Source organism: Macrobrachium rosenbergii, chromosome 14 (genome assembly GCF_040412425.1).
Source record: "Macrobrachium rosenbergii isolate ZJJX-2024 chromosome 14, ASM4041242v1, whole genome shotgun sequence".
Taxonomy (NCBI): Eukaryota; Metazoa; Arthropoda; class Malacostraca; order Decapoda; family Palaemonidae; genus Macrobrachium; species Macrobrachium rosenbergii.
In genome coordinates, this window is record NC_089754.1 from 44,029,172 (window position 1) to 44,054,770 (window position 25,599).

At 34.6% G+C, this 25,599-nt stretch overlaps 1 protein-coding gene across 5 annotated transcripts in view; it reads right to left on the reverse strand.

Annotated features, from left to right (window-relative positions):
• Positions 1-25,599, reverse strand: part of LOC136846046 (zinc finger protein 142-like) — a 524,659-nt gene that overhangs the window by 159,463 nt on the left and 339,597 nt on the right. For all 5 annotated transcript variants that reach the window (XM_067116709.1, XM_067116710.1, XM_067116708.1 and 2 more), the window contains one exon: positions 22,627-22,700. In XM_067116709.1, the coding sequence (XP_066972810.1) occupies positions 22,627-22,700 (74 nt within the window). The remainder of the gene's footprint in view (positions 1-22,626; positions 22,701-25,599) is intronic.

Sequence of the window (25,599 nt, forward strand, 5' to 3'; positions counted from 1 at the left end):
CCGCAACTTTTGTCGGTCTCCTCTTTACAGCATTGTTGGGAAGATCTTCGTTGGTTATATAGATAAGATCTACAAACCTTACTTTTCCTTCGGGGAAGTTCTCTATGCATTATTTTTTCAGAGAGAGAGAGAGAGAGAGAGAGAGAGAGAGAGAGAGAATTTTCATGAATAAATCAACTAGCGAAACGAGGTGGGGAGAGAGGTTAAAACTTTATTTTTTATCGCATTACTTCGTTGTACTCGTTCATTACCCAGCTACGGATTGGGTGTGAGGCTCTAATCTGAAAACTGCAGAGTTAAGCAGTTTAAAACCTTCTGAAAGCAAAACTTTATATGAATATCATTCATTTATGGTAATACCCTGTTCATGTCAATGTATCACCATTATTACTCGTAATTAAATTCATAACTCGTTTTAATGCTGTGACTGATTAAAACATCCATAGCCTAACGAAATCTTAAAACCAAGAGGACTCTATGGTATCAGGAACATCAATTCATTCTCAAACATCGGTATTATGAACTCGAAATCCAAAAAGCTATAGCATTAAAAAAAAGGGGTGGGGGCAACTTAGCTTCCTTAAATTACCAACAGGCATGTTAAATAAAGAATATATTTGACCAATCTTCGTGGATAAGAGATACCATGAGCTATCACTTTTCACAATGACGAAAGCATGTATGAGAAGGAAATCATATGAAAAATAAATCGCGTACAGAACGAGAGGCGCTGTAATTCAACGAAATCTGGAGAGCTGATGAAGGCCAAGTTTCAGACGAAAGAGCTGGCAGGGAAGGGAAGCGTAGACGGTTTCGAGACAGAGAGAGCGAGGAAGAGACGGGAGCTTGAGGGAGATAGTAGGTTTTGGGGGGGTAGAGCGACTCTAGCGAGAAGTACCGCCGGAAAAGCGTTGTGAAGGAAAGCGAGGACAGTACAGAATACAGATGGAGAGGATGGTGGTCGGTCAGCCAGCGGGAGGAAGGAGAACGGTTGGGTGGTTGGGGGGTAGGAATTCAGGAGGGTGAGGAGTGGGAGGAGGAGGAGGAGGGAGAGGAGCAGGGACTAGGATTGAAGCCTTTGATTGGGAGACCGGGGAATGGCTTTTCGGGGGGAGCGAGTGGCGTCCTCTGTAGAATTCCTTTCTTCCTTTCCCTCTGTCCTCCCTGCTTCGGATCATTAGGTCCTCGTCCCTCGCGTCTTTTGGGGCCTCAGCATTCATCAACTGGCGAATGCTTGGCTGTCGCGAATTAATGTTTCTCGGGGTGAGAAAATGGAAGGAGAAATGAACTACGCTTTATTCTTTCAGCCATGTCATTTTCAATAATCTAATATTATTTTTTAACGAGAAATCAATAATGGAAAAGAAACGCTAACTGTTTGCTAAGGAGAAGTTTCTTTACTGGTATACAGACAGAAAAAACTGTATGCAACTGTTCGAATGATGGCTGCAGTTATATATATATATAAAATATATATATATATATATATATATATATATATATATATATATATATATATATATATATATATATATATATATATATAGCTTTCTTTCTTAGAAAAATTACCCATGAAACTAGTAGAATTCCATATAAAGAATGTTACCATACTCTAAAATCGCCATTTTGGAACACTGGCCAGCATTTACGTGTAAAATTTTCAGGTGTCTTTCGATTTCTTTCCGTTCGTCATCGTCCATTTCGGAACCTTCTCACAATCTCCCTTTGGTCCTCTCTTTCCTTAGTAACCATCTCTCTCTCTCTCTCTCTCTCTCTCTCTCTCTCTCTCTCTCTCTCTCTCTCTCTCCTTTGCCCTTAAGGCTTCTTTAATATACAGTTTGCCCTTAACGTGAGCCTGCTCCTCTCCTCTCTCCTCGGCATTTTTTGAAAAAATAAAAGAAGTGACAAAATAAAATTCCTGTTGCAAAGATAAAGCAATTCAGTGCTCAATGACTTCAGAAATATAAAACTTTTCTACTACAAAAAATTTTTTGGATAATTTTTCCTGAACTATTTTGGCACGAATATTTTTTATCTGTATTAACCCTCATGGCGGAAATTAAAGCAAAACTGGCTGAAAAAAAATAAAAGGAAAGAATAATTGACGATGGATAATTCTGCTCTTACCTTAGTTAACAACTGGCCAGTATCTGAAACAAAATTCAAAGGGTTCTTGAAGTAGTGTTGTGTATATTTGTACAAATTCAATGATATATGCTTTAAGACCTTGCTGTTATTATATGACAGTATATGCTTTACAGACCAATAATATACATCCATGCAAAAAAAGAAAATAACCCAATACTTTGCGATAGTTTTTACTCTTAATATGTTAATGTAGTTCTATATAAGGATATCCTATTGCAATTCCCTGTTATACATTTTCTAATAAACTGCAATACTTTTTACTGTTAACGTTCTAATGTAGTTTTAAGTAAGAACATCCTATTGCAATTCTTTGTTTTACATTTGCTAATAAATTACATCACTGTTGAAGCTGCTTTTATGATACGACTAACGTTCATGATCGTCAAGACATTAATAATGATAAGGGTTGCAGTTTTAATTTCACATACCTGATATGCCCCAATAAATACTTTGGTATTTATAAATGAGAGTCTATTTTGCAAGTATTTTAGAATTACGTTGCAAACCCATAGCGGCACTTCGGCACAACCCTCCGGTGTCCAGTCATTGCTTAGGTCGAAAGGGGCACAGCGAATTATTCAGGAAATGACGCTCCTTATCCCCCTGCCCCTTGACCTTGGGACCGAACTCTGGTATCTCTCTACTGAAGTGAAGTCTTTATGTGTGTGTATATAATTATGTATGTGTGTGTGTGTGTGTGTGTGCATGTATATTTATATGTATAAATGTGAGTACATACATACAAACATGTATATTTATATGTATAAATATATATATACATATATATATATATATATATATATATATATATATATATATATATATATATATTGGCTCCTAGAAATAAAGCGAAAAATATATACGTTCCGGATGGCAATGGATCAAAAAGCAAGAAAAAGAAATTGACATTTAGATTAAATTTCCCCCTTGTTCTTAATCGCCTGAGAATTGTCTTTGAGGCCTCCTGTAAACTAAGGAAAAATTGTAAAAGATCCGTATGAGCTAATCATAAGCAAAAGTCTCTGCTGTTATGAAGCCAGCTTAATCTAGCAACAACGGACCTGCTTAAATGATTAAGAGCTCCAGCTGGCTGAGTTCACCCAAATGTAAGCAAAAACAGCTGTTAACAGAATAATATGGGCTGCTCATAACAACAAGGGCCCGCACCGGAATGATGCCAGATTTATTCAACAACAGCTGTTAAAAAAAATTTGTTTATAAATAAAAAATAATCTTACACGATAACGTTTTGATAACTTCCTCCAACAATACATTACATTCCCTCTTCCTCAACTCACCATTTTTATACTTACTTGCATGCCCTAGGTCATACTGACTTCCCATAAGACTTTCCAAATACTATTTTTAACCCTTCCCTCGAGTGGAGCGTTGAATTGTATTCGCAAATAACCGAAAGATATTAAAGTTTTGAGTGTCTTTACAACTAAATGAATTCCTTAAAAAAAAAAAAAATTAAATTCATTTATTTAGTGTAAATAAAAAATTTTCATCTTACTTTCAAAATGATTGTTGGTTTTTACACACTTCCATAGCTTTGCCTCAACCTATTGGTAAATAATTTTTTTAAAGTGCTTCACTGCAAATATTAACATCTCAGGAATTCTTTTTGCCCAAATCTTTTCCCCAGAAAGACCATCAGAATTTCCACCAGATATAACGAATTTTGCATAGGAAAATTATGGAAAATACTAGCGTTTACCAACAGCATTGCTAAATGCCTTGACAGCATAAAATTCTTAAGAAAATTAGAACTGATTTTTTTAATGACATCTTTGCCAAACAAAATTAATTTATTTATATCATCACCACGATATTACCGGTCTCATTATATGAAACCGGTCTTCGAAACGCTGGTCGGACTGCTTTGCATGTTTAACATGAAACGACCTTGTGCCTATGGTACGATTGTTACATACTGATTCCCAGTGAATCTTAAAGTTGAATTTGTCGTTGGTACCCAAAATATCTCCTTCAGAAAGCACTGCATTTATTTTCTACACTATCCGCAGCCAATTTTATGGATGATGCCAGGCCAATCAATTACAAACAAAAAATTACACAGTTTTATTTATATTTATATATATATATAAATCATTACACTCGTATTGACCTCCTCCTTTCAGGCCTCATCTCTCTCTCTCTCTCTCTCTCTCTCTCTCTCTCTCTCTCTCTCTCTCTCTCTCTCTCTCTCTCTCTCAGTGAATCTTAAAATGGAATTTGCCGTTGGTAACCATAATATCTCCTTCAGAAAGCACTGCATTTATTTTCTACCCTATCCGCAGCCAATTTTATGGATGATCTGGGCCATTCAATTACAAACAAAAAATTACACAGTTTTATTTATATTTATATATATAAAACATTACATTCGTATTGACCTCCTCCTTTCAGGCCTCATCTCTCTCTCTCTCTCTCTGCATTGCATTCTTCTCACTGTTAATAACTGCGCATAAAACTGCTTTAAACTCATTGAAATCGTGACACAAAAGACGACGCGTTGTGTGATAAAATCTTTAACTAGGGTTTTACGTGTATATATTAAAACTTTAACCATTAACAACCTCATTTCAACATCTGCCCTTTAACTGCCTTAATGCCTTTTACACTTTGATGCCTCCCAACATCTGAGACTTCTCATTGTTTTAATATATGAAACTATTTACAACCCCAAGACCTGAGACCTATCTTACTCCAATATCTATGACCCTTTATTAATTCAAAATCTGACTCGACTGCCTTTACGCCTGTGACCCTTAATAGTGTTAGTTTTGATCAATTTGCTTGCTTTAAGTTTGTGACCTGTCACTGCCGTAATATCTGAAACAGTTCATTATTTCAATATTCGTGACCGTTAATTACTTCACAGTATACGCCTCTTTGTTTTTCTGTAATATGTAATTTGATTGTATTATGTCCATGCCAATTTATTTCATTATTATACATGAACGTTTACTGCTTTAGTATATGTTGCCATTTTTTGCTTTAATATTTAACGACCATTTGCTGCTTTCATGTTTACAGCCTTTTTTTTTTAATTTCTATGATTCTTTATTACTTTCATATGTGGGACCCATTACTGCCTTAATACATGCTTCAAGACTTGCGATTATTTATGATTTCGAAATCTGTGACCGTTTATCGCTTTAACGTTTACGCCCGCTACTTCCTAGTTAACTGAATCACATGTGAAGCTTAAAACACCATGAGTGGGAGAGAATAATATCCTGGAATACTTTCTTTATTAAATTAAGTGTTATCAAACTCTTCACTAAACTCAGGATAGAAGTATTTGTGATCTTAAAAATCTTAGAAACATTTTCATTCCTGTAGAAAGTCTCTTTATCAGCAATGTTGATAACATTTCCCATGATGGAAAAAATTACTTGAAAGATTCTCTCCATGTCCTTTTTATCTGTTTCCCATTTCATTCTTTCTTTCTGTTTCTTTATCCCTTTGTCTTGACAAAGAAAAGAGCTGTTCTGGGAAGTTGTGTTCTGACGCATCATCCCTTTTCGTGAAGGGAATGTTATTTCTGTACCAAACAACTGTGTCCATTCTGCCATATTAATCGGAAAAAAGATAAAAAAAAAAAAACCTATCATTCGAAGTGTCCTGATTAAGATCAATCTTTCTTGCAACGTCATCCAACGTTCACCAGCTTTGTACCAACATTCTTTGTTTAAAAAATGTTTTAGCTTTTGCTATAGCTTTTTATTTCTCAGTGGTCACGCGGGGATCTTCACTGAACGAATTAAACGAAGACAGGAATTTCTGAACAATGGCAGTGGACAACGAAAGAAATCTAAAGGGGATTTGGAGAGGTATAACTTACGTTTTGGACCAGAAATAAACCGGTAGAGTCGTTAAGTCTGACAAAGACTCAAACTACTCTCAGAGAAATGGGGTTCTGCTCCCATTCTTCAAAGAAAGTAAGTATGTTTCTACAGCGGAAATAAAAGCAAGGAAAAAACAGATCTAGTTCACTTTGTTTTTCTATAGGAATGATGTCAGTGATGAGGAAGAGTCACGCCCCAAAATATTATTCGTTTTTTAACTGAAGTTTATTTCATTACGTAACATGAAGCAAAACCAATATGTTGGTCGATTAAAAAAAAAGTCTAAGTAGATTAAGTAAAAGTCACTTTTTTCGTTTTCTGATGGTCAGTCATTTTTTAGGCTTTCCTCTGCCCGTCCTTGTTCCTTCCGCCTAAGCAAATATATACGGAAAAACGATGATCGCAATCATCAGCATTTCTCACAAGCTTTCTCGGAACAGCAACGGATGAGAAATAATGATGACAAAAAATTTTGTAATCTGGAGTATCAGGTTATGTCGACGGGATGGCGAACTAATATAGCTTATGGAACTTTCAAGTTCAGTGGTAACTGAAAAAACGCCCGCCCAGAATACACACCGTGGAATTCACTTTTAATTCCAGAACACCGCTGACAGTCATGCTAGGCAAAGTGAATACGATCCAGCGCCGTTTGAAAGAGGTGCACCGTTATGCTGAGCTGAAAACTTCCCCACCTACTCCCACCCGTTCTGGTAGAAAAACTTTGGGTAAACCCTGCTTGGTAAGTGAAGTCGTACACCGCAGTCTTTCGAGTGTAATGCTTCCATAGCAAACACTGTGAAGGTTAAAACATGTGCACTGATGCACTGAGCAAAGGCTTTTCCGATGAAATCAGAAATTACAACTAAGGATTATTCAGGACCTATACATAAGCACTGTAATTTTTTGTTATTTTATCAAACTTAACATCTGTTCAAGCCAGAAGTATACGCAACCTTCTTCATTAGAAGCAAACAATGTCGCTGACTCGTTCTGCTGGCACGTCGGATCTTGCATATGGACGGTATTGCTCCTCGCACCATCCTTCCAAGGGCTGCTGCAAGTTAAAAAAACTACCACACAAGGGGATTTCGTATAAAGAGAATTCAGAAACTCGAACAATGACTCTGCAGGTTCCGCTGGCAGAAGAAAAGAAAAGAGCTCACAAAGAAAGACTTCTCTTATGGCGGAAGTCTTGAGAAAGTTGACTGTCGTCTGCTCATTAGCGAGCTCTGAAAACAACAAAGAGGAACGTTCCAAAAGAATATTGTTATTATTATCATCGTAATTATGATTACAATAGCGTCCATCTATTTTACAAACAGGACTGAAATGAAAAAGTGGTGTTGCAATTATAGTAAATGTGATTCATTTTACCATGTGCGATTCTTTAAAGAAACATTTTCAGTAATGACGACGTCAGAATTTATATTCATTCGTTATATACCGTTGCCACGTAAATTACGACGGACTACTGGTATTACTGCTCCAGTTAAATATTTCTGCGATTAGTGGAATCATTAAAGAAATCAGACATCTTCCTTTTTCGCTCTGCCTCTCTCTGTCTTCACACACACACACACACACATAAACATATATACTATATATATATATATATATATATATATATATATATATATATATATATATATATATATAATATATATATATATATATATAAAATGTGTGTGTATATATTATATATATATATATATATATATATATATATATATATATATATATATATATATATATATATATACACACACACACACACATGAATGTCTTCCTTACTGTAATCTAGCAATCTTCTTTGAAATTTAAAGGAGCATAAAAACACTGTTGACACGGAAAAACCATAATTGTTTAACAAATCTTCAATCCTGATCACACACACACACATACATATACAGTATATATATTAGCCGTATACATATTCTATATGCGTGAGTGCGCGTACCTTTATATGCATGTATGCACATAGTTAGCTAGGTATAATGTCACGTGACATGCAGGTCACGCTGAAGGAGAGATAATGGTCAGATGTCTAACTGCTGCGCCGCTGGCTAGCATAAGAGAAAAGCTTAGAGTGCAATGTGCCAAGATGGGAGGCCATCTATTATCAAGGCGCCAGGTGTAACCTATGCTAAGGATTGCATTGCAATGGCCCTGTATCTGCATAATTAAATGAGTATCACTTATTGGTTTCAACTTCTAACATGGTAATTCCCATTAACACTAACTTGGGAAGTTAGGTTCTAGGTTTCAGAAACTCAGCAGGCCCCTGATTTAAGTTATGACTTAATTTCTCTCTTTTACATAACTGCCAGAAAAGTTTAGTATACTTGATAATTTTGCAGTTAAAAAATATACAACAAAATAGTTTTCATCAATCATTTAATATTTCTATATAGCTCGGATTTCCCTTCTTGAATCTGGTCACAGGAGACTTTTATTCGATAAAATTTTGTCGGGTTTATTTTCACTTACACAACCTCTTGAAATATTATGCTATTTGAATCACTAGGACCATTATCAAATTGGACCAGGAAGTGAAACCTTACCTTTTCTGGCGGTGATAACTGTTACCCCTCTAGCATTTATATTTTAAACTTTCTCATTTTTGTCTCATTCATATTCTTTATAATGCGATTATTACTGTGATCTAATGATATTTTTATTTAATCTTGAATTTACTGTTAATCATGTTTAGTTCAACATCAAGAATGTCATTTAACTAAGAACGGAAACCACCTGTGGGATATATGATAACTGAGGGAAAACAACAACGTTACCAAAATTAAGAACAATAAGAAACTGAATGAGAAATATATGTGGAAGGAATAATGATAATATCAAAAGGGAAAACAAAACAGGATGGTTAAAAAAGGAATGTTAAAGAAATAGGAAAAAAAAAATGGAGGACTTTAAGCAAAAATCACTTTATGGTTACCAAGGATACGCTTCTTCAAGTCGCAACTACAAAATGAGGAAAGCTAACTTTATATTACTGACATGTGTAACTAGATGACGTCAAACAAGGATTCATCAATCGCATATGAAACTTTAAACACCATCAAATGTATTTAATTTTGTTCCAAAATTAACCAGACCCAATACAAATCGACTTTTTGGAATGAAAGCCATTTTACTGACTTGTTTCACTTGAACAACAGGCACACGAACTTTACTCTTAAGAATTTTAATCGGTGAAGAAACATATTACCTGATCAACAAACATTACCTCAATAATTTTTTTTTCAGAAATTAACAATAATCATCGACACTCAGCGGCAAATGCAATATACCCGTATACGTGTGCATATGCATACTACTCCATCCTTTCTTAGTTTCTGTTCACTTATAAGGTTAACCCGACTTTGTGGCAGCATGCTTCTTATTCAGTGCTCACCATGCAATTATGTTTTTCTTAGGATATGCAATTAATAAAGTCTGAGTGTGCTTTCATTAAATTCTGAAACAACCTTTATAAGGCCAAAACGGATTTCAATGACGTTAATGGTATTCATGACATGCAGTTTGGAAGATGGCCGCATGCAAGAGGAGCGTTGCAAATCTTACAAACAGACCGTTAATTTCTGACAACGAGAAGAGCAAAACTTCCTCGTGTAGCAGCTGCAGATACGGGAACTCGGCACTAGTTGGCCTCCGGTAACTCTTGGCTAACATCCGATGTGAAGACTGGATGGTGGAGGAATTCACCCGGATAATGATAGGGATTTTCATTACATAAAACACTTACCATAAGGGTCCCAGAAGGGGCTGTTATTATATACCCTGGAATGTTTTTCAGCGCTAACTTTTGAAAAAAAAAAAAAAAAGCATTAAAGGGAAACTGAGTTCTAGGAATCAACTTGCGCAAAATACAAGGAAAACTTCTCTCGATAACAATATTGGCTATCTGAATGCACTAACGTGAAGTCTTTACGGCCTCCCGGAGTATTCAGAATCTCTTGGGCTGAAAGTACTCTCTCTCTCTCTCTCTCTCTCTCTCTCTCTCTCTCTCTCTCTCTCTCTCTCTCTCCGAAGGAAGAAGGTTTCAGAGTTCACCAATTCATAGTCACACATACATATCTAATTAACAAAAAATAAAGCATGACTAGAACCAGTTCGTCTAAGGAAGCAAATAAGAACCCTTATGAATGTACAGTAAGTTCCACCTTTGTGCAACAAAATGCCATTGATTTGACATGACTAGCCTTCTTTGCGTTCCGTGAATGTTCTCACTCAGTGGTATTTGCAGTTAAACCAGTTTAGAAAACGCCAAAGACACGGAAGGTATAATGCCACTGGTCGTAACATACTAAGCTAAGCTCATGCTCATGGATATTGATTATTAAAAGGCTAACGGATTTACTTTGGTAAAATCTAACTCACATTCGAGGGAAGAGGGTAAAATCAAACGTCGCTGATATACGCGAGTGCGTTGAAGTTTAAGAGAATAAATTTTTGTACAAAAAGTATAAGTGGAATTTGACTTGTCACTATGAAAATGTAATGAGAAATACATCAGACATTTTGATGATGATGGTAATGGCGAACTAAGAAAAACCAGTCAGTTTTAACGCCATTTCAGTGCCTTTAAAGTTTATCCCACCAGAAGTAACACTGGCAAGCATTATTTATAAGGGCAGTTAATTCTATTAAGCCATATCAATACAAGGGTTCCCAGCCATGCAATGGAATCCAGTAAACGTGGTCTAAACCTTTTCAAGGAGTAAGCGTGGAAAGAGATTGTTAATCTGTTTTATTTTAGTAACATGCAAGAACTTAAAAGAAAAATTACAGTGCACTGTGATTTATATTTCCTTGAACTTTACAATAGCTGCGAAAAACATATCTAGCAAACACACTGTGTATTTTCTGCCTCTCCTATGAAGAAAACTAGCAATTTTCACAAATTCCGGTTCCATTCATTTCTAACAGAAGTGTTGGTATGGCTAAAAGACAGAATTTCCGTTGCAACGTTATAAACGTCACATTTAATGTTTGTAGCTTTAAATAAATAAAGGGCAAAATTACTTGTCATGTGAATGTTTACTGACTAACCAGTACTGCTTGAATACTAAATACATGGTTGCATACAAGTTAAGTAAACAGTCAAAACGCTACACAATCGTTCCATTTGGTCTTCAGTACCTCTTAAAGTCCTCAGCATACGTTTTGTATAAGCTAAGCCGATATTTAACCATTTAGCGTTTATCATGTACAGTCCTGAAGTCTTTTTACTAGATTTTTTCATTGTGGGGGGACCGAAATGAGCACAGATCTAACGCTATGTTATTAATACAAAAGACAGAGAGAGAAAGAAGAAAAATTTGCCAATTAAATCATATAGATGAATAATTAGGAAAAACCGGAGTGAGTGTGGGCGAGTGAGGGAAAACACACCAACTTCAACAAGAGAAAACAATGTTCGCAATCTACTTTCCTTCTTAGTTTAACAAAGTAAGGTTTTCTTCTTTTCTTTTTTTTTTTAATTGGTCCTCATAAACTTGTTCTAAATTATGTGGACAGGATCTCCAAGGCACTATTTCCAGTTAAAGAGCAGTCATTCTTTTGACCTTTCGGATAGGTCAAGACGCGCAATTCTAGTAATCTGATTTAAAATAGTTTGCAAATTCAGAAGGCTTGTGATGACAAAATAAGCTTACGATGATATAGTCATAAAAAATATCAGTGACTTGTATCATATGGAAATTGCTACATAAAATGAATTGGACCAGAAAACTAGAAAATATGAAAATATTTAAATTTTCAAGATATCTCTTGAATACATAAATTATTACTTCAAATATTTACACTGACACTTTTCTTACGATGTTCGAACATTGAACATGACAATAAAAAATTTATGTTAAATCTTAACGAATAAAACAGAATTAGAAGATATTAAGACTATTATTACCTTCCTAAATCTTGTAATTGTTACATGTTTTTTCAAATATATTCTTTTTTTTGGATAGTCTATAAGAATTCTTCATTTTATTCGTCAAAACATACAGAGTAAGCATTGAATGATGCTGCATATGAAAACTTCTGAATACGTAGACCAAGGAACTGAAATAAAATAAGATAAATTTAACAGTTTTATTGCAGGATTTAATTTGATTTCCAACGAGCAAACCAGGAGAGGCGAGTGCGTCGCCGGCAATCATGCAAGCAGCCAAATCTATTCATATTCCTTCACGCACGGATTCGAGGTAAGTCTAGCTCTCGTTCAGTCTTGCAGAGGAGGGTACTTGCAGGTCTGGGTTTTCTATGAACGCATAAAATATGGAAGGGTGCTTACTGGAGCGCATTCCTCCATACGGATGAAAATTCAGTAACGCGGATTTTGTCCAAGATTTTTCTTGAATGGCAATCTCCCAGTTTTTCGTAATTTCGTAATAACAATTACTTACAACCAACAAAGGGGGAAAAGGGAAGAAGTATATGTATATATATATATATATATATATATATATATATATATATATATATATATATATATATTATATGAAATCACCACTAGCCTTTTCACTCGGCATTTACGCTGCGACCACACATTTAATTTGCTACATGAAGCCAAGATTTTCACACGATTTTCTTTTACAATACCATACCAAGACTAGGAGTACGATATCGTTACTGATCAATATTGTTGAATGGCATCCAGTGCACGAAATCCTTGCTTTGGCAAGGAGCATTTTGAATCTGGGCTAGTCTATTGCATTGATTTTGCAGTCTGACTTTCAAGGTATTGTAGTTAGAGCTACTCCACGATACTAAATGTATCATGATTGTTAACGTGGAGCAGCTGAAGCAATGAACCAGGGCACAAGGTACAACCTAATTGTCTGGAGTAGATGAATCTGTTTCATGGAACGCAAAACGCGGCGCAATTTGAGAATTTAAAGTAGAGCACTTGCAACAATTTCATAGTACAAAATGCATATGAACTCTTTATTGCAGCTACTGGAACACTTTATATGGTACAAGATACATATTTCCCTAGTTTCTACATCCATATCAGATGCTGGGTAATATCTCTTGAAAAATATTAGCATCCTTCCTTGATTTTTGTTTATAAATTCTTCCTATTTGAATTTACACACACTCATGCAGATTCGCCGGAACTTACATATATCTAAAATAAACTGCAGATACCCAATATTTCCTCAAATAATATGTCGATTAAACATTAAGAAATATTAGATGAGGTCTTTACCAGTCCGATGCGACATGAAAATATGTATATCTCAAGAAGACCAGAATACGGTTTACTGAAAATTTAGAAAGAAAAATTCTCAGGGTCCGTTAAGGCCAGTTTATGAAACTACCACAAAATCAAAAAATGAGCGACAATGGCTTGTTCAATATTCCGACAACAGATTCGCAATGGCGAATATACGGGTAACATTTGGAGTAACGTAGGCAATATAGAGGGCAATGTTGCATGAATGTGTAAGAACATTTGAAGAACTGAAAAATATCAAGAAAAATTGAAAACGTAATAAAAATGAAAATACTACTCAAAGTATATGAAAATTAAAGATAAAAAAATAAATGCAAACGAATGCTAAAGAAGCATGTGGATAGTAAACAAGAGCTCAAAATTGGGAGTGGCGTTTGTGTATAAGGAGGAGGTTCCTGGTTGCAAAACACGAGCGATTAATAGATTGAGATAGGGAAAAATTATTCCTTTCTTGTCCATTTTCCATCTTTATAAATGCATTCCAAGAAAGCAATAGAAAGTAGTAAAGATCATTCCAATGCCAGGCAGACAAAATATTTTCTTTTGAAGAAGTAGGAGAATGTTTTATAAATTCCTGACTACAGTCTAATAATTTTTATAACCAAGAGTAACTGGTCAGAACACGTGCTCTGTTTTGTTGCTTTTGTTGTTTTAAAGCTGATCTTTTCACTTTAAAAAGTAAACGTCTGTAAGAATTTATTTATTGGGTCTGGTAAGTACTAAACCACTAGTTTCTCGATCAGAAAAGATTTGAAACACTAAGTCTGGTAACTCGGCTCAATGACTAATTAACTTCAGCTCCCGTAGCCACCTGGGAGCATGGACATGGGGCAAGCAGTCGCACTTCAAGAGCCACGGTTCATAAACTTCGTTCATAAACCTGCAACATGCTTCAGGAACCAGGAGAGAATAGCAATGGGGACAAAATAAGGACTGTTTTTGGAACATCCATGTGCCTCCTCAGTTACCATCGATATGAACTTAGCAATGGGTGATGGTACTGGCATCATTTCTATTCTGGAAGGCTATCGAAAATCCTATAGGTCAATCATCACAAATCTCGCATGTAAAGGTTATCCAAGGCTACTTTTAAAAAAAGGAACAGTCTTCTCAGCAATCAGAAGTTATCAAAAAAGCATCAAAGCAAATTGGAAATGGCTTCTGCAACAGAGAAAGATAGGTATCAAACAAAAGAAGTTGAAGATTCGTATTTATTGATTGCGAAACATTCCACTGAAATCGATTTGACTAAAAACCATGAGCTAACAAGATTGTTATTAGAGAAGTTTACGGTTGTAACTCGTGTTTTCTATATCGATGGCAGCCCGTGCGCTGTTTATTCACCAAACAATATCCAAGTGTTAAAAATAAGTATTAGAAACCACACTTTCTTTCATCCTGACTTTTCATCAAGGGATTGATGCAGCGATGTAGCCAATGATCTGATCAATACCATGCATTTTTTAAAGGCTTCTAAACCAACGGCATACCATTGTCCACTGTATTAACATCAGAATGAGACTGTTATTGATCCACTGTGATTCTCTTGGATGGTAACAATTCTTCTGAAAGAAGTTCGTTATGATACAGTATTTTATCCATGGGCGTTCACTGACTTTCTGTAACGACATCTCTGTGCACAAAAACTGTTTGCAATGCATAAGCAACAGTCATCTATAAGACCCTTCTCTGATATGGTATATTTATAAAATAGTACTCCCTCTACCTTTCCCCGCCTCATTACACAGGTGCAGAGTTCAACGACTGTTATGTACCAAAATAAGAAAAAACTTTATAGATGGATAACCAGGAATACTTATGTAACAAAATTCATACCCGTTGCCCTATGAACAAACCTTCTCAGGAACTTAATTTAAATTTTAAATCCATACCTAAATTAAACATCCACGGAATTTTACGTGTAAGAAACTGGAGGATATAATAAGAGCTGACTTTAACGCCGAATTAACGAGAGAGTAAAAAAGAAAACCGTGAAACTCTCAGCTTGGCGCAGGAGATGTAAAAGGTAACGCAAAAGTCAGTCATGCAACTTCTGAGTCCATTGCACTACCTCCGAGTCAATAGAATTCGTGAGCTTGCATAGGCACAAGGGCTTAGAGTTAACGTGGAGAATCCGCCGTCTCCAATACTTAGGTGAGTGTCAAGACTGCTGCCACAGTGCCGCCACTACCGACCAACCAACCGACCAACCAAACTCTCGTTGTGCGTTTGGAGGTCTTGGCTGGGTTTCAAAGGCTTTCTCTGGCGGCTGGGAAAGAAACGAATTTATGTCTCCCAGAGTCGTCCTTGTTCTCATTCACTACTGTTGTCTGCCCGTCTGTGTCTGCGGCGGGTCCTTCGTTTCCATGTCATACACACTGCTATGAATGAAAATCCTAATCAGTAGGTATGAGATGCAGTATTGCTGGAGACGGAAGAGAAAATCTTCTCCCATCAAAAACTAAGACTGCAGTACTCTCTCTCTCTCTCTCTCTCTCTCTCTCTCTCTCTCTCTCTCTCTCTCTCTCTCTCTCTCTCTCTCTCTATATATATATATATATATATATATATATATATATATATATATATATATATATATACATACAGTGTATATATATATGTGTGTGTGTGCGTGTGTGTGTGTGTATGTAAATAATTACCAAAAATTTCTGCATCAACAGAAGCACTTCAATGATATTTAACAAACTGTATACGTATCGCTTCATTCTTGCCATGATTATATATATATATATATATATATATATATATATATATATATATATATATTAGTATATATAGATATATATAAATATATATATATATATATATATAAAATATATATATAATATATATATATAGATATAAAACATATATATAAATACATATATATACATATGTATAAATAAATATATACAGTATATGCAAATACACACACACACACATATATATATATATATATATATATATATATATATATATATATATATATATATATATATATATATATATATATATAATAATCAAGAGCAAGAATGAAAAAACGCATGGATAATGGTACCATCAGTTTACAAAGCCGCTTAGCAGATTCATAAAATTTCAGTCAGCGATTTTGTCCATTTAAAAGTACAGAGATTGGCTTATGGTGTTGTTTTTCTTACTTCAGAAAATCAAAGTAACATACCTAAGTATGACTTCTTCTGTACTTGATTGGAAACGCAAAGTTCTCTCACAGACTCAAGACATTCTGGTTATTCTTGTGCGAATATTCTTTCTTTCGGTATAAACTCACATTACCAGTGGATGGCAGCTCATTACCAGCAAAAATAAGTTATTATTTTCTACCAAAATCTCGCTAAATTTGACCTTTGCATATAATGCCAGCCCCAGTAATTGATTAATATATAACAGACGTTCCTAACAAAGACAACATTCGTCTGCCATTTAAATTTAATGGCATTCCTTATTCAGTTGTCTATACACCCAAAAGAAAGAATAAATTCATTCACTTAGGGGAAGAAGAAGTTTGAAAACTACATTCAAAGGGTTCTTGAGGGACCCCCCTTCCAATAATGCTAGGATAATGTCTCTTATAACTACAAAAGTTTTTAATTACTTTGGCTCGCAAAAAAGTGAAGCTAAAAAGAAATTAAGTTCAGGTGTTCATGAAATGGCCATTAATAGAAAGAATACACGTTTAGCTTTTGAAGGTTGTTCCAGTTCTTTCATGCGTAAATTTCTTAACTGAACTAAGAAATGGAAGGCTCCTTAATTTAAAAACCAATGAATAATATTCTAGATGTTACAAAGTTGACAGAGTTCAAGAGGGCTGTTGGTGGTCCTAGGAGTATGATGTATTAACATTTATTTCTCACGTACATACAGAAAATTCTAGTTTGAAACTCTAACGATTCCATAAATCATATTCCGACATGAATACAATAAACATTACGATTCTTGGACTATTTTCTCACCACACAAGGACGTTTACGCAACAGCAATTTATGCGCATAGCCCACTTACGTCAACTAAATACTTTACTAGCTTTTGCAAGTTAAGCTGATGACATTTCTATTGGTAATAGAATAATCATTCATTTATGTGCCACAAACAAACACATCTAATTATACATGCATAGTAAATCCAACTCACACACATACACACACACACACACACACACACACACACACACACACACATATATATATATATATATATATATATATATATATATATATATATATATATATATATATATATATATATATATATATATATATATATATATATGTTACATGCATTATGTATATATAATTAATGTATAATTATAAATATATATATGCCTCTGTATGTATTAAATATTATACTAACTTCATTTGCACAAGCATAATTATACATATATACACACATAAATACACACACGCATCTACGTATGCATAAAAAATTATACTCTTTTTATAATAAGCCTAACGTAAATTACAGCTGAAAGTATGGAAAGTAATGTTTATGGGGCACATTGAAATTGTGTTTTCACCACAATTGCAACTCTCGATGGGAGGTGGCGGTATTTACTCAGGCTAATAACCTGATAAATTGCCCATGATACCTCGGAACACCCTCCACTGAATAACCGATATCCCGGTGATGTGACAGTCTATGACGTCATAACCATCAATCATTGGTCTATCTGCATTAATACAGAACAGTAACTACCATCTGCCTGTTAGATACGATGGCAAATAAAGCAATGCCTATGTCACTTGGACGTATAATTAAATAAAGCTATATAGAGGGGCGTTACATGTAGATGCAGGCGCGAAGAATTTATATATATATATATATATATAATTGTAATAGCCACAATGCCCTCTTAACTTCTCGAATTCTTCACGCTTTTTGGATATGCTTGTCACTGCAAAGCCTTAAGATCTAAGTGCAAGAAATATGAAGAAATTATGATGTCCAAAAAAGCGCAAAGAATTCGAGAAGTTAAGAGGGCATTGTGTCTATTATAATTACATATGTATCTGGTAAAAAAGTGACCAGTAGATTCTACACACACACATATATATGTGTATATATATATATATATATATATATATATATATATATATATATATATATATATATATATATATATACGTATATATTATATATATACACACACACACACACACACACACACATATATATATATATATATATATATATATATATATATATATATATATATATATATATATATATATATATATATATATATATATAATACAATATAGGAAGTAAGATGATTCGATAAAAACGATGAAGGCGAGTACAGACGAACAAGGAAATACGAAAAATTAAAATAATCATGGAAATCATGCGCTTCGGTTTGTATTTTATACAATCTTGCCCATGATTCTTAACAGGAAACTTTTTGAAGATCTATTTTCGTTCAGATAATTAAAAGTTTCCACGGTCTTGCGTAGTGTTTCATTTGTATTTTCTCCAGGTATCTTGCATTCGCACAGACAACTTTGATATGCAATGAGGTCTTACGGGTATTTTTACAATAAAAAAAAACTACATCCATACATATCTTACTTCATAACCACTGCAAGTTTTACATATCATTAATCTTACATTAATATTATTATCATTATTATGCACGTAAGATTATTATGAGACAACATTATTTAATAAAGAATTTTCCAAAACATTCCAACAGACTGCACGCTGGCTAGACAAAATTAATGCTGACTGGATGTTAGGTGAAACCGTCACACTTTGAAGACCTTTGCTACCCTGCTCACCAGACAGTGTCTTGGGACAGCTGGAAGGGATTTTTTTGCACATTTTTAAATCATGAGATTTCTGCTATATTATCATACAGATATTTGGGAGCACTTATATGGAAGCTTTTCTTAAATTCTCTTAATAATAATAATAATAATAATAATAATAATAATAATAATAATAATAATAATAATAATAATAATAATGCGTAAGAGTATCTAATTGTTTGTTGTTTGACAAAGGCATGTATTCAGAAAGTTATTTTGGTGCTAGTAGCCCCCAGAAGTATTAATGAAATATGCATGGGTTAAAGAAAAAAAAATAATGTAAAGGAGACGACTAGGTCAATTGCAACCTCAGAAGAGGAAGAAAGTCAATGGTGAGTGAAGCATTTTAGTGGGGTCATGAATAAAAGATCTGAAGGGGGGTGGAGATAATTTGATTTATACACAAGAAGCTGAAGAAGTTCTGCGTGTACTTATGAAGTTAAATCAGTAATAAAGCAACTTTGGAGAGGGAAAGTACCAGACTGCGAGTGGATCTTGCAAAGATGATTTTGGTTGAAAATTCTGTTTTCCAGAATATGGAATGAAGAAACAAAGCTTGATGGCTGGAAATTACATTATCAAAACCCAACTGGACAGGGTAACTTTATTGTCATTGCGACGCGTCATTGTGATTAAAATGTTTAGTATGCTCAACAATATTTTCAGCAGTCTGGAGAAAGAAATTTATAAAATGCACATGAATGAACAAGATGGTTTAAGAAAAGGTTTCAGTTGCGCCGATCAAATATTTTTGTTAAGACATTGTGCAGCAGTGTGTGGAGTTTTAACCTTTTCTGATGGCTTTTGTTGACTGTGAAATGCAATTTGACAGCATTCACCGCTGAATGTTTTGAGGCCCCTTGGTATTCCTGTTCTATCTGTAACCTAAATGAAAGTATAGTTCATTAAATCGTCAATAAATAGTGGTGTGCTACAAGGGAATGTTATGTCACATCTCCGTTTAAGCGTTCTCACAGATTTTATGATGAAAAGTGGTTGGAAATAGTAGGGAAAGTTTAGATGGGAGTAACGGTATAAATTTTACAAACTCAGAATATGCAGATGATGCTGTTTTCAGCAAAACTCCAGATAGCACACAAAGCTTGCTTATAAGAAAGCATATCTACAGAGATGAAACTTGAATATAAGAAAACCGAAATATGGGGACAGGGTAGGCTCAAAAGTAAAAAATTTCCTAAGATGAAGAAATGATTAATAGAGTGACCTTTCAATATTAAGGACATCCAATACAGGTTCTACTGAACTGGAATTTAGTGAAAGAATCAAAATTACAAATCAAATAATAAGCAGGAAGTATATGATCACATCGACTGAAACTGCAAATGAAAATAAGATTAAATGAATCTACTGCTATCTGTATTCCAGTATAGATATGAATCACGATGTGGCAATGAAGCTATATATCTAAAAGAATTTGTCGAGTTGAGAATAAAGCCCAAGGAAGGACATTAGGAATCATATGGCAGGATATATTGGGAAATGACGCCATTGGAGAAATTATGTTCCATATGTAGATGAGATAGCGTTGAACGGGATATGGAGATAGAGATGGCTTGGATATCTTCGCACCATCCCGGGGAGAACAATGATACTTGACAATGTCCGTTGGGCTCCTGTGGACAACAAAGGAACTGGAAGATGAAGACCAAATCAGATGAGAACAGAGAGACATGAGGCCTGAGATGAATCGAGATATGTGGAAGCCAAAACACATAAAGAAAAAAGAAAAAATGAATGGCAGAACTTTAGGGTCCCATTGCTAGCAAAACTGAACAGAGATGAATTACATAAATACATGAAACATAAATACAGCAGTAGGCATGGAAACCTCAAATGCAGATGCTTAGGGATCTCTCTCTCTCTCTCTCTCTCAATGTGTGTGCGCGTGTGTTACAATATAAGTACATCGTCTATGAAATGAAACGAACTCATGTTAAGAACTGCAGAGTTCACCGACTTTCTCACTGAGCTCAAAACTACGTGGGACTCGACTATCCCAAACGTCACCTAGAAGCCAACAGTGAAAGGGCAGTTTCTTCAGTCATTTCCTATTTGGGGTTGAATGATTTTCATTAGAAGACGTATGCAACATTAGGGAAAGAAGTTAGGACGTGGCACTGAGACTGGTGTTAAAAACGAACACACACACGCGAAATATGTATGTGTGTATGTGTACATTAAAGTACTCCTGGGCCTCTGTAGGCTCATAGGGCAGGCGCTGACCTCCTGTTTCTTAGGCCGACAGCCAGTGGGGGACAGGTCCCAATGCCTAAGACACGTGGCCAGTGTGTCGCTAGGCCCACTGTTTAACTCCCCAGCCCGAGGGCTGGTACCTATTCTCTACTACTGAACCTCATTTATCATTACCACAGGTGAAAAATCTTCGACTTTATTTCCAAGCCATTCGTCAATGGCTTGAAATAAAGTCGAAATCAGACCTACATATATCTTATTTTTCACCTGTGTAATATATATATATATATATATATATATATATATATATATATATATATATATATATATATATATATATATGCGTATGAACATTAGAAAAGAAGTTAGGACGTGACACTGAGACTGGTGTTAAAAACGAACACACACACGCGATAAATAATTATAAATTAGGCACGTGTTTTCATTTTTACATCAGTCCCACGTCTTAACCTCTCCTTTTCCTAATATTTACGTTTTAAAAAAAATCATACAATTCCAATATGCAATATATATATATATATATATATATATATATATATATATATATATATATATATATATATATATATATATATATATATATACACACACACACACACACAAATATATACATATATATATATATATATATATATATATATATATATATATATATATATATATATATACATATATATATATATATATATATATATATATATATATATATATATATATATATATATATATATATATATATATATATAATGACGGATACCGCAATATTAGTAAGCGTACTTCCTGGACACTGCTGCCTAAGAAGTGCCAAACGTTTGGGCTGCTAATGATCCGTGTCCCAAATGAAAGGAGTGTCTAGGATATGCCCCATAGATGTTGGATGAAGCTCTGTTTTCAGGCCAGAGGCAGTCACTTACGTGAGATCAGCCAGCCCAGAGGTAGTCACTTACGTGAGATCAGCCAGCCCAGAGGTAGTCACTTACGTGAGATCAGTCAGGCTAGAGGAAGTCACTTACGTGAGATCAGTCAGGCCAGAGGAAGTCACTTTCATGAGATCAGTCAGGCCAGGGGCAGTCACTTTCTAGAGATCAGTCAATCTATTGTATAAATGAAAGCTTCCACGGTGGTAAAATGAGGTACAATCCGAACGCTGTTGCTCTCGAATTGCCGCAGACTTGAGATATGAAAGCGCTCCTTCGGTTTTCAATGCGTTCGACATTCGCATGCCTTCGACCCTGACTTCAACCATATATTAGTAGTTATCAATCATCTACAAATATAAAGGCAATTAAAATTTAATTATGATTACCTTGGTCCCTCTGCCAGTAAATATAGACTACGTAGATAGAGGCGTAACCGAAATGGACATCCGTAACCAGCGACCTGAAAGTAAAAACCAGAAAATCTGTTTTTATTTTTTGCTAATTCTCTAACATGAGAGAGAGAGAGAGAGAGAGAGAGAGAGAGAGAGAGAGAGAGAGAGAGAGAGAGAGAGAGAGATGAAAACACTCTTTGGAGGAGAACATATGCGGAAAGTTCATAACAGGGGAAGGAAGGAGGATAAATATTTTGGGGAAAGAGAAACGGAAATTGTTGGTAAACATAAAAGAGACTATGAAAGAGGTTATGCAGGATATGGAAGGCGTAAAGAAAACAAATCCACTTTTAATAGTAGTAATGGAAAGATTAAAAAATAAAATAGAGAAATAATAAAAGAAAACATGAATTAAAAACTTCTGGAGGGACGTAGAGAAAAGGAATAGAGGTTGAATGATAGGCAAAAAAATAAAGTTATATATAAAAATTGAAGCCTTGAAGAGTCAAAATTTCTCGGAAAAGGGACGGAAGCCAAAACGTGGTACTAAAATGACGGCAGAGTGAAAATTATGGAATTATTAAACTTATAAAATAAAAGGAAATTGAAAGGTTAACAACGGAGAACAGAGAAACGGCAAAAGGAAAAGTATGAGACGAAAGATGAAAGGAAAAGAGTGGGAAAAAGAAAGACTGGAATGAAAAAATGGAAAAAGAGAAAGTAATGGAAAGAGACAGAAGAAACAGGATTAATGCCGATGAGGGTAATGTATGTAGAGAATAGGTAACGAAATCGATAGGAAATAGTGACGTAAAAAAAGCAATGGAAAAATTTAGGGGAGGAAAAAGTTAAAGCATATTAAGAAATGTAAGAAAAAAAGACGAAGTGAAATGTGAGAAAAAGATGAAAAATGAAGAAAAAACGGTTTACAAATATGGTAAGGAAAAAGAGAAAATTAAAATGAAGATGAGAAAACCCAAAGAAAGAGGAATAAAAAGAATATGAAGAAATGGAAAAAGACTAAAATGAAAAAATGAATGACGATAGAAAAAAAAAATTCAAAAGGCTGAATATGCAAAGAAAAATAAGGACAGTGGTATATAAAAAGAAAGGGGACAAAAGGAAAGTAAAGAAACAGAGGTTACGTAAGGGAAAAAATAGATTAAAGGAAACGATAAAGACAAGAGAGGAAAATGAGGAAAATTAAATGAAATGGGTAGAAAACGAAAACGGGAAACGTATATGGAAATGAAAAGAAAGAACTGTTGCAATCGGAAAAGGAAGAATGCAAAAAATAAATAAATATAAGATAATGCAAAAAACATAAAAGATAATGAACCTTTAGAAAGAGATTAATTGATATATATTCAGATCAAATGCTTTAAAGAGATATATTGATAATGTAGAGCGAAATATCAAAATAGTACCGCGAAAAAGGAAGCTTAGTTGATGAAAAGAGAGAAAATTGAATAATATAAACAGGAACAGAGAAGGATACAGAGACCGTTTGGAAAGAAGGGATGATAAAAAGTATATACCGAGAAACTGTAATTCTTTTATGACTAAATGTACTTTGGGTGAAAATCTGCAGAACACTGGGAGACTGCAAAGACATCGTCAAGATCCCATATGACCATGAAAAAGAAAAGGAATGCGAAGAGAACGTGGTTAAAATTAGAAGGCTGTGTAATGACAAGGCAATGAAAGGAAGTGAAGGTAAGATGTGGGGTGAAGAATACAATAGAAAAAGAATTTCTGAAAATATTTGTCTACGAATGCAGTTAAGGAAGAACGTTTGATACGAATATGTATCTAACTTTCTTAGATACACACTCGGTGCCAAAGAAAAATTATTTGAAAATGATGGACAAAAAAGAAAACTAAAAAGATGCCTTCACCTCAAATGAGAGAAAATTCGATCAAACATGCTCAGAAAATTCGATCAAACATGCTCGAACTTTGAAAACACGAAAAGGGATTCAATTACAAATGAAATGTAACTAAACTCACAAAACAAGAATCCTTTAAAAGAGAAGAAAGTGTTTAATACAAGACACTAGGCACATCAGAAAAATGAAACTTTGTAACAAACTCAAGAGTCTCCAGCTAAAAGAAAAACAGAGACATATCCAAAGATATCTAGGTGAGGGAAAAAATGGAGGGAAACCAGGACAAAAAAAAAAAAAAAATTACTTAGATTAAAGAGTGAGTCATCTCAAGAAAAGATAGATGAACAGGTTTACAGCAGTTTAAGGACGAACTGACAAAGTTTACTAAGATTGAAGAATGATTCATTTTTAATCCAGAACAAGAGGTTGATACTACTTATGGAGGAATATATATATATATATATATATATATATATATATATATATATATATATATATATGCCTACATACATATAAAGATAATTCAGAGTATGATCTGAGAATTAAAAACACTGAAGAAAAATTTAACGAAAAGTTTATGCAGGTGAAGCTGACCTAAAAAAAGGAACAAAGGTGATGGGTCTTCCATGAGAAAAGAATTTACTTTACGAATAAGAGCTAGCGGTAATCAACGAAATATGGAGACAGACACAACGGAAACGTATAATAGAAGCAGGGTTGAAGAAGGAACCCAAACTAAATATCATAATAGACCCAGACAATCTTGTGAGGACAATGGAAGGGAGCTTGAAAAATGAAAGCCACAAAAATGTTATGAACACAAAAACAACATAGATTCAAGAACGCTAGAAATCAGATGTCGAAAAAACTAACTGGAAGACTGAGATGAAACCATTACAAGAGGAATGGAACGAGAGGCTGGTCTCATAAGAGGCCAAGGAAGCCAATCCAAACTAAAAGAACAATGACTCTTTTATCAAAGAACGGGAGAAAGTAACAAACGAAACTAATAGTAAGTTTGCAAACGTTCTTAGAACATGGTATCCAGCCTACACCGAAGAAGACAAGTCTAAAGAGA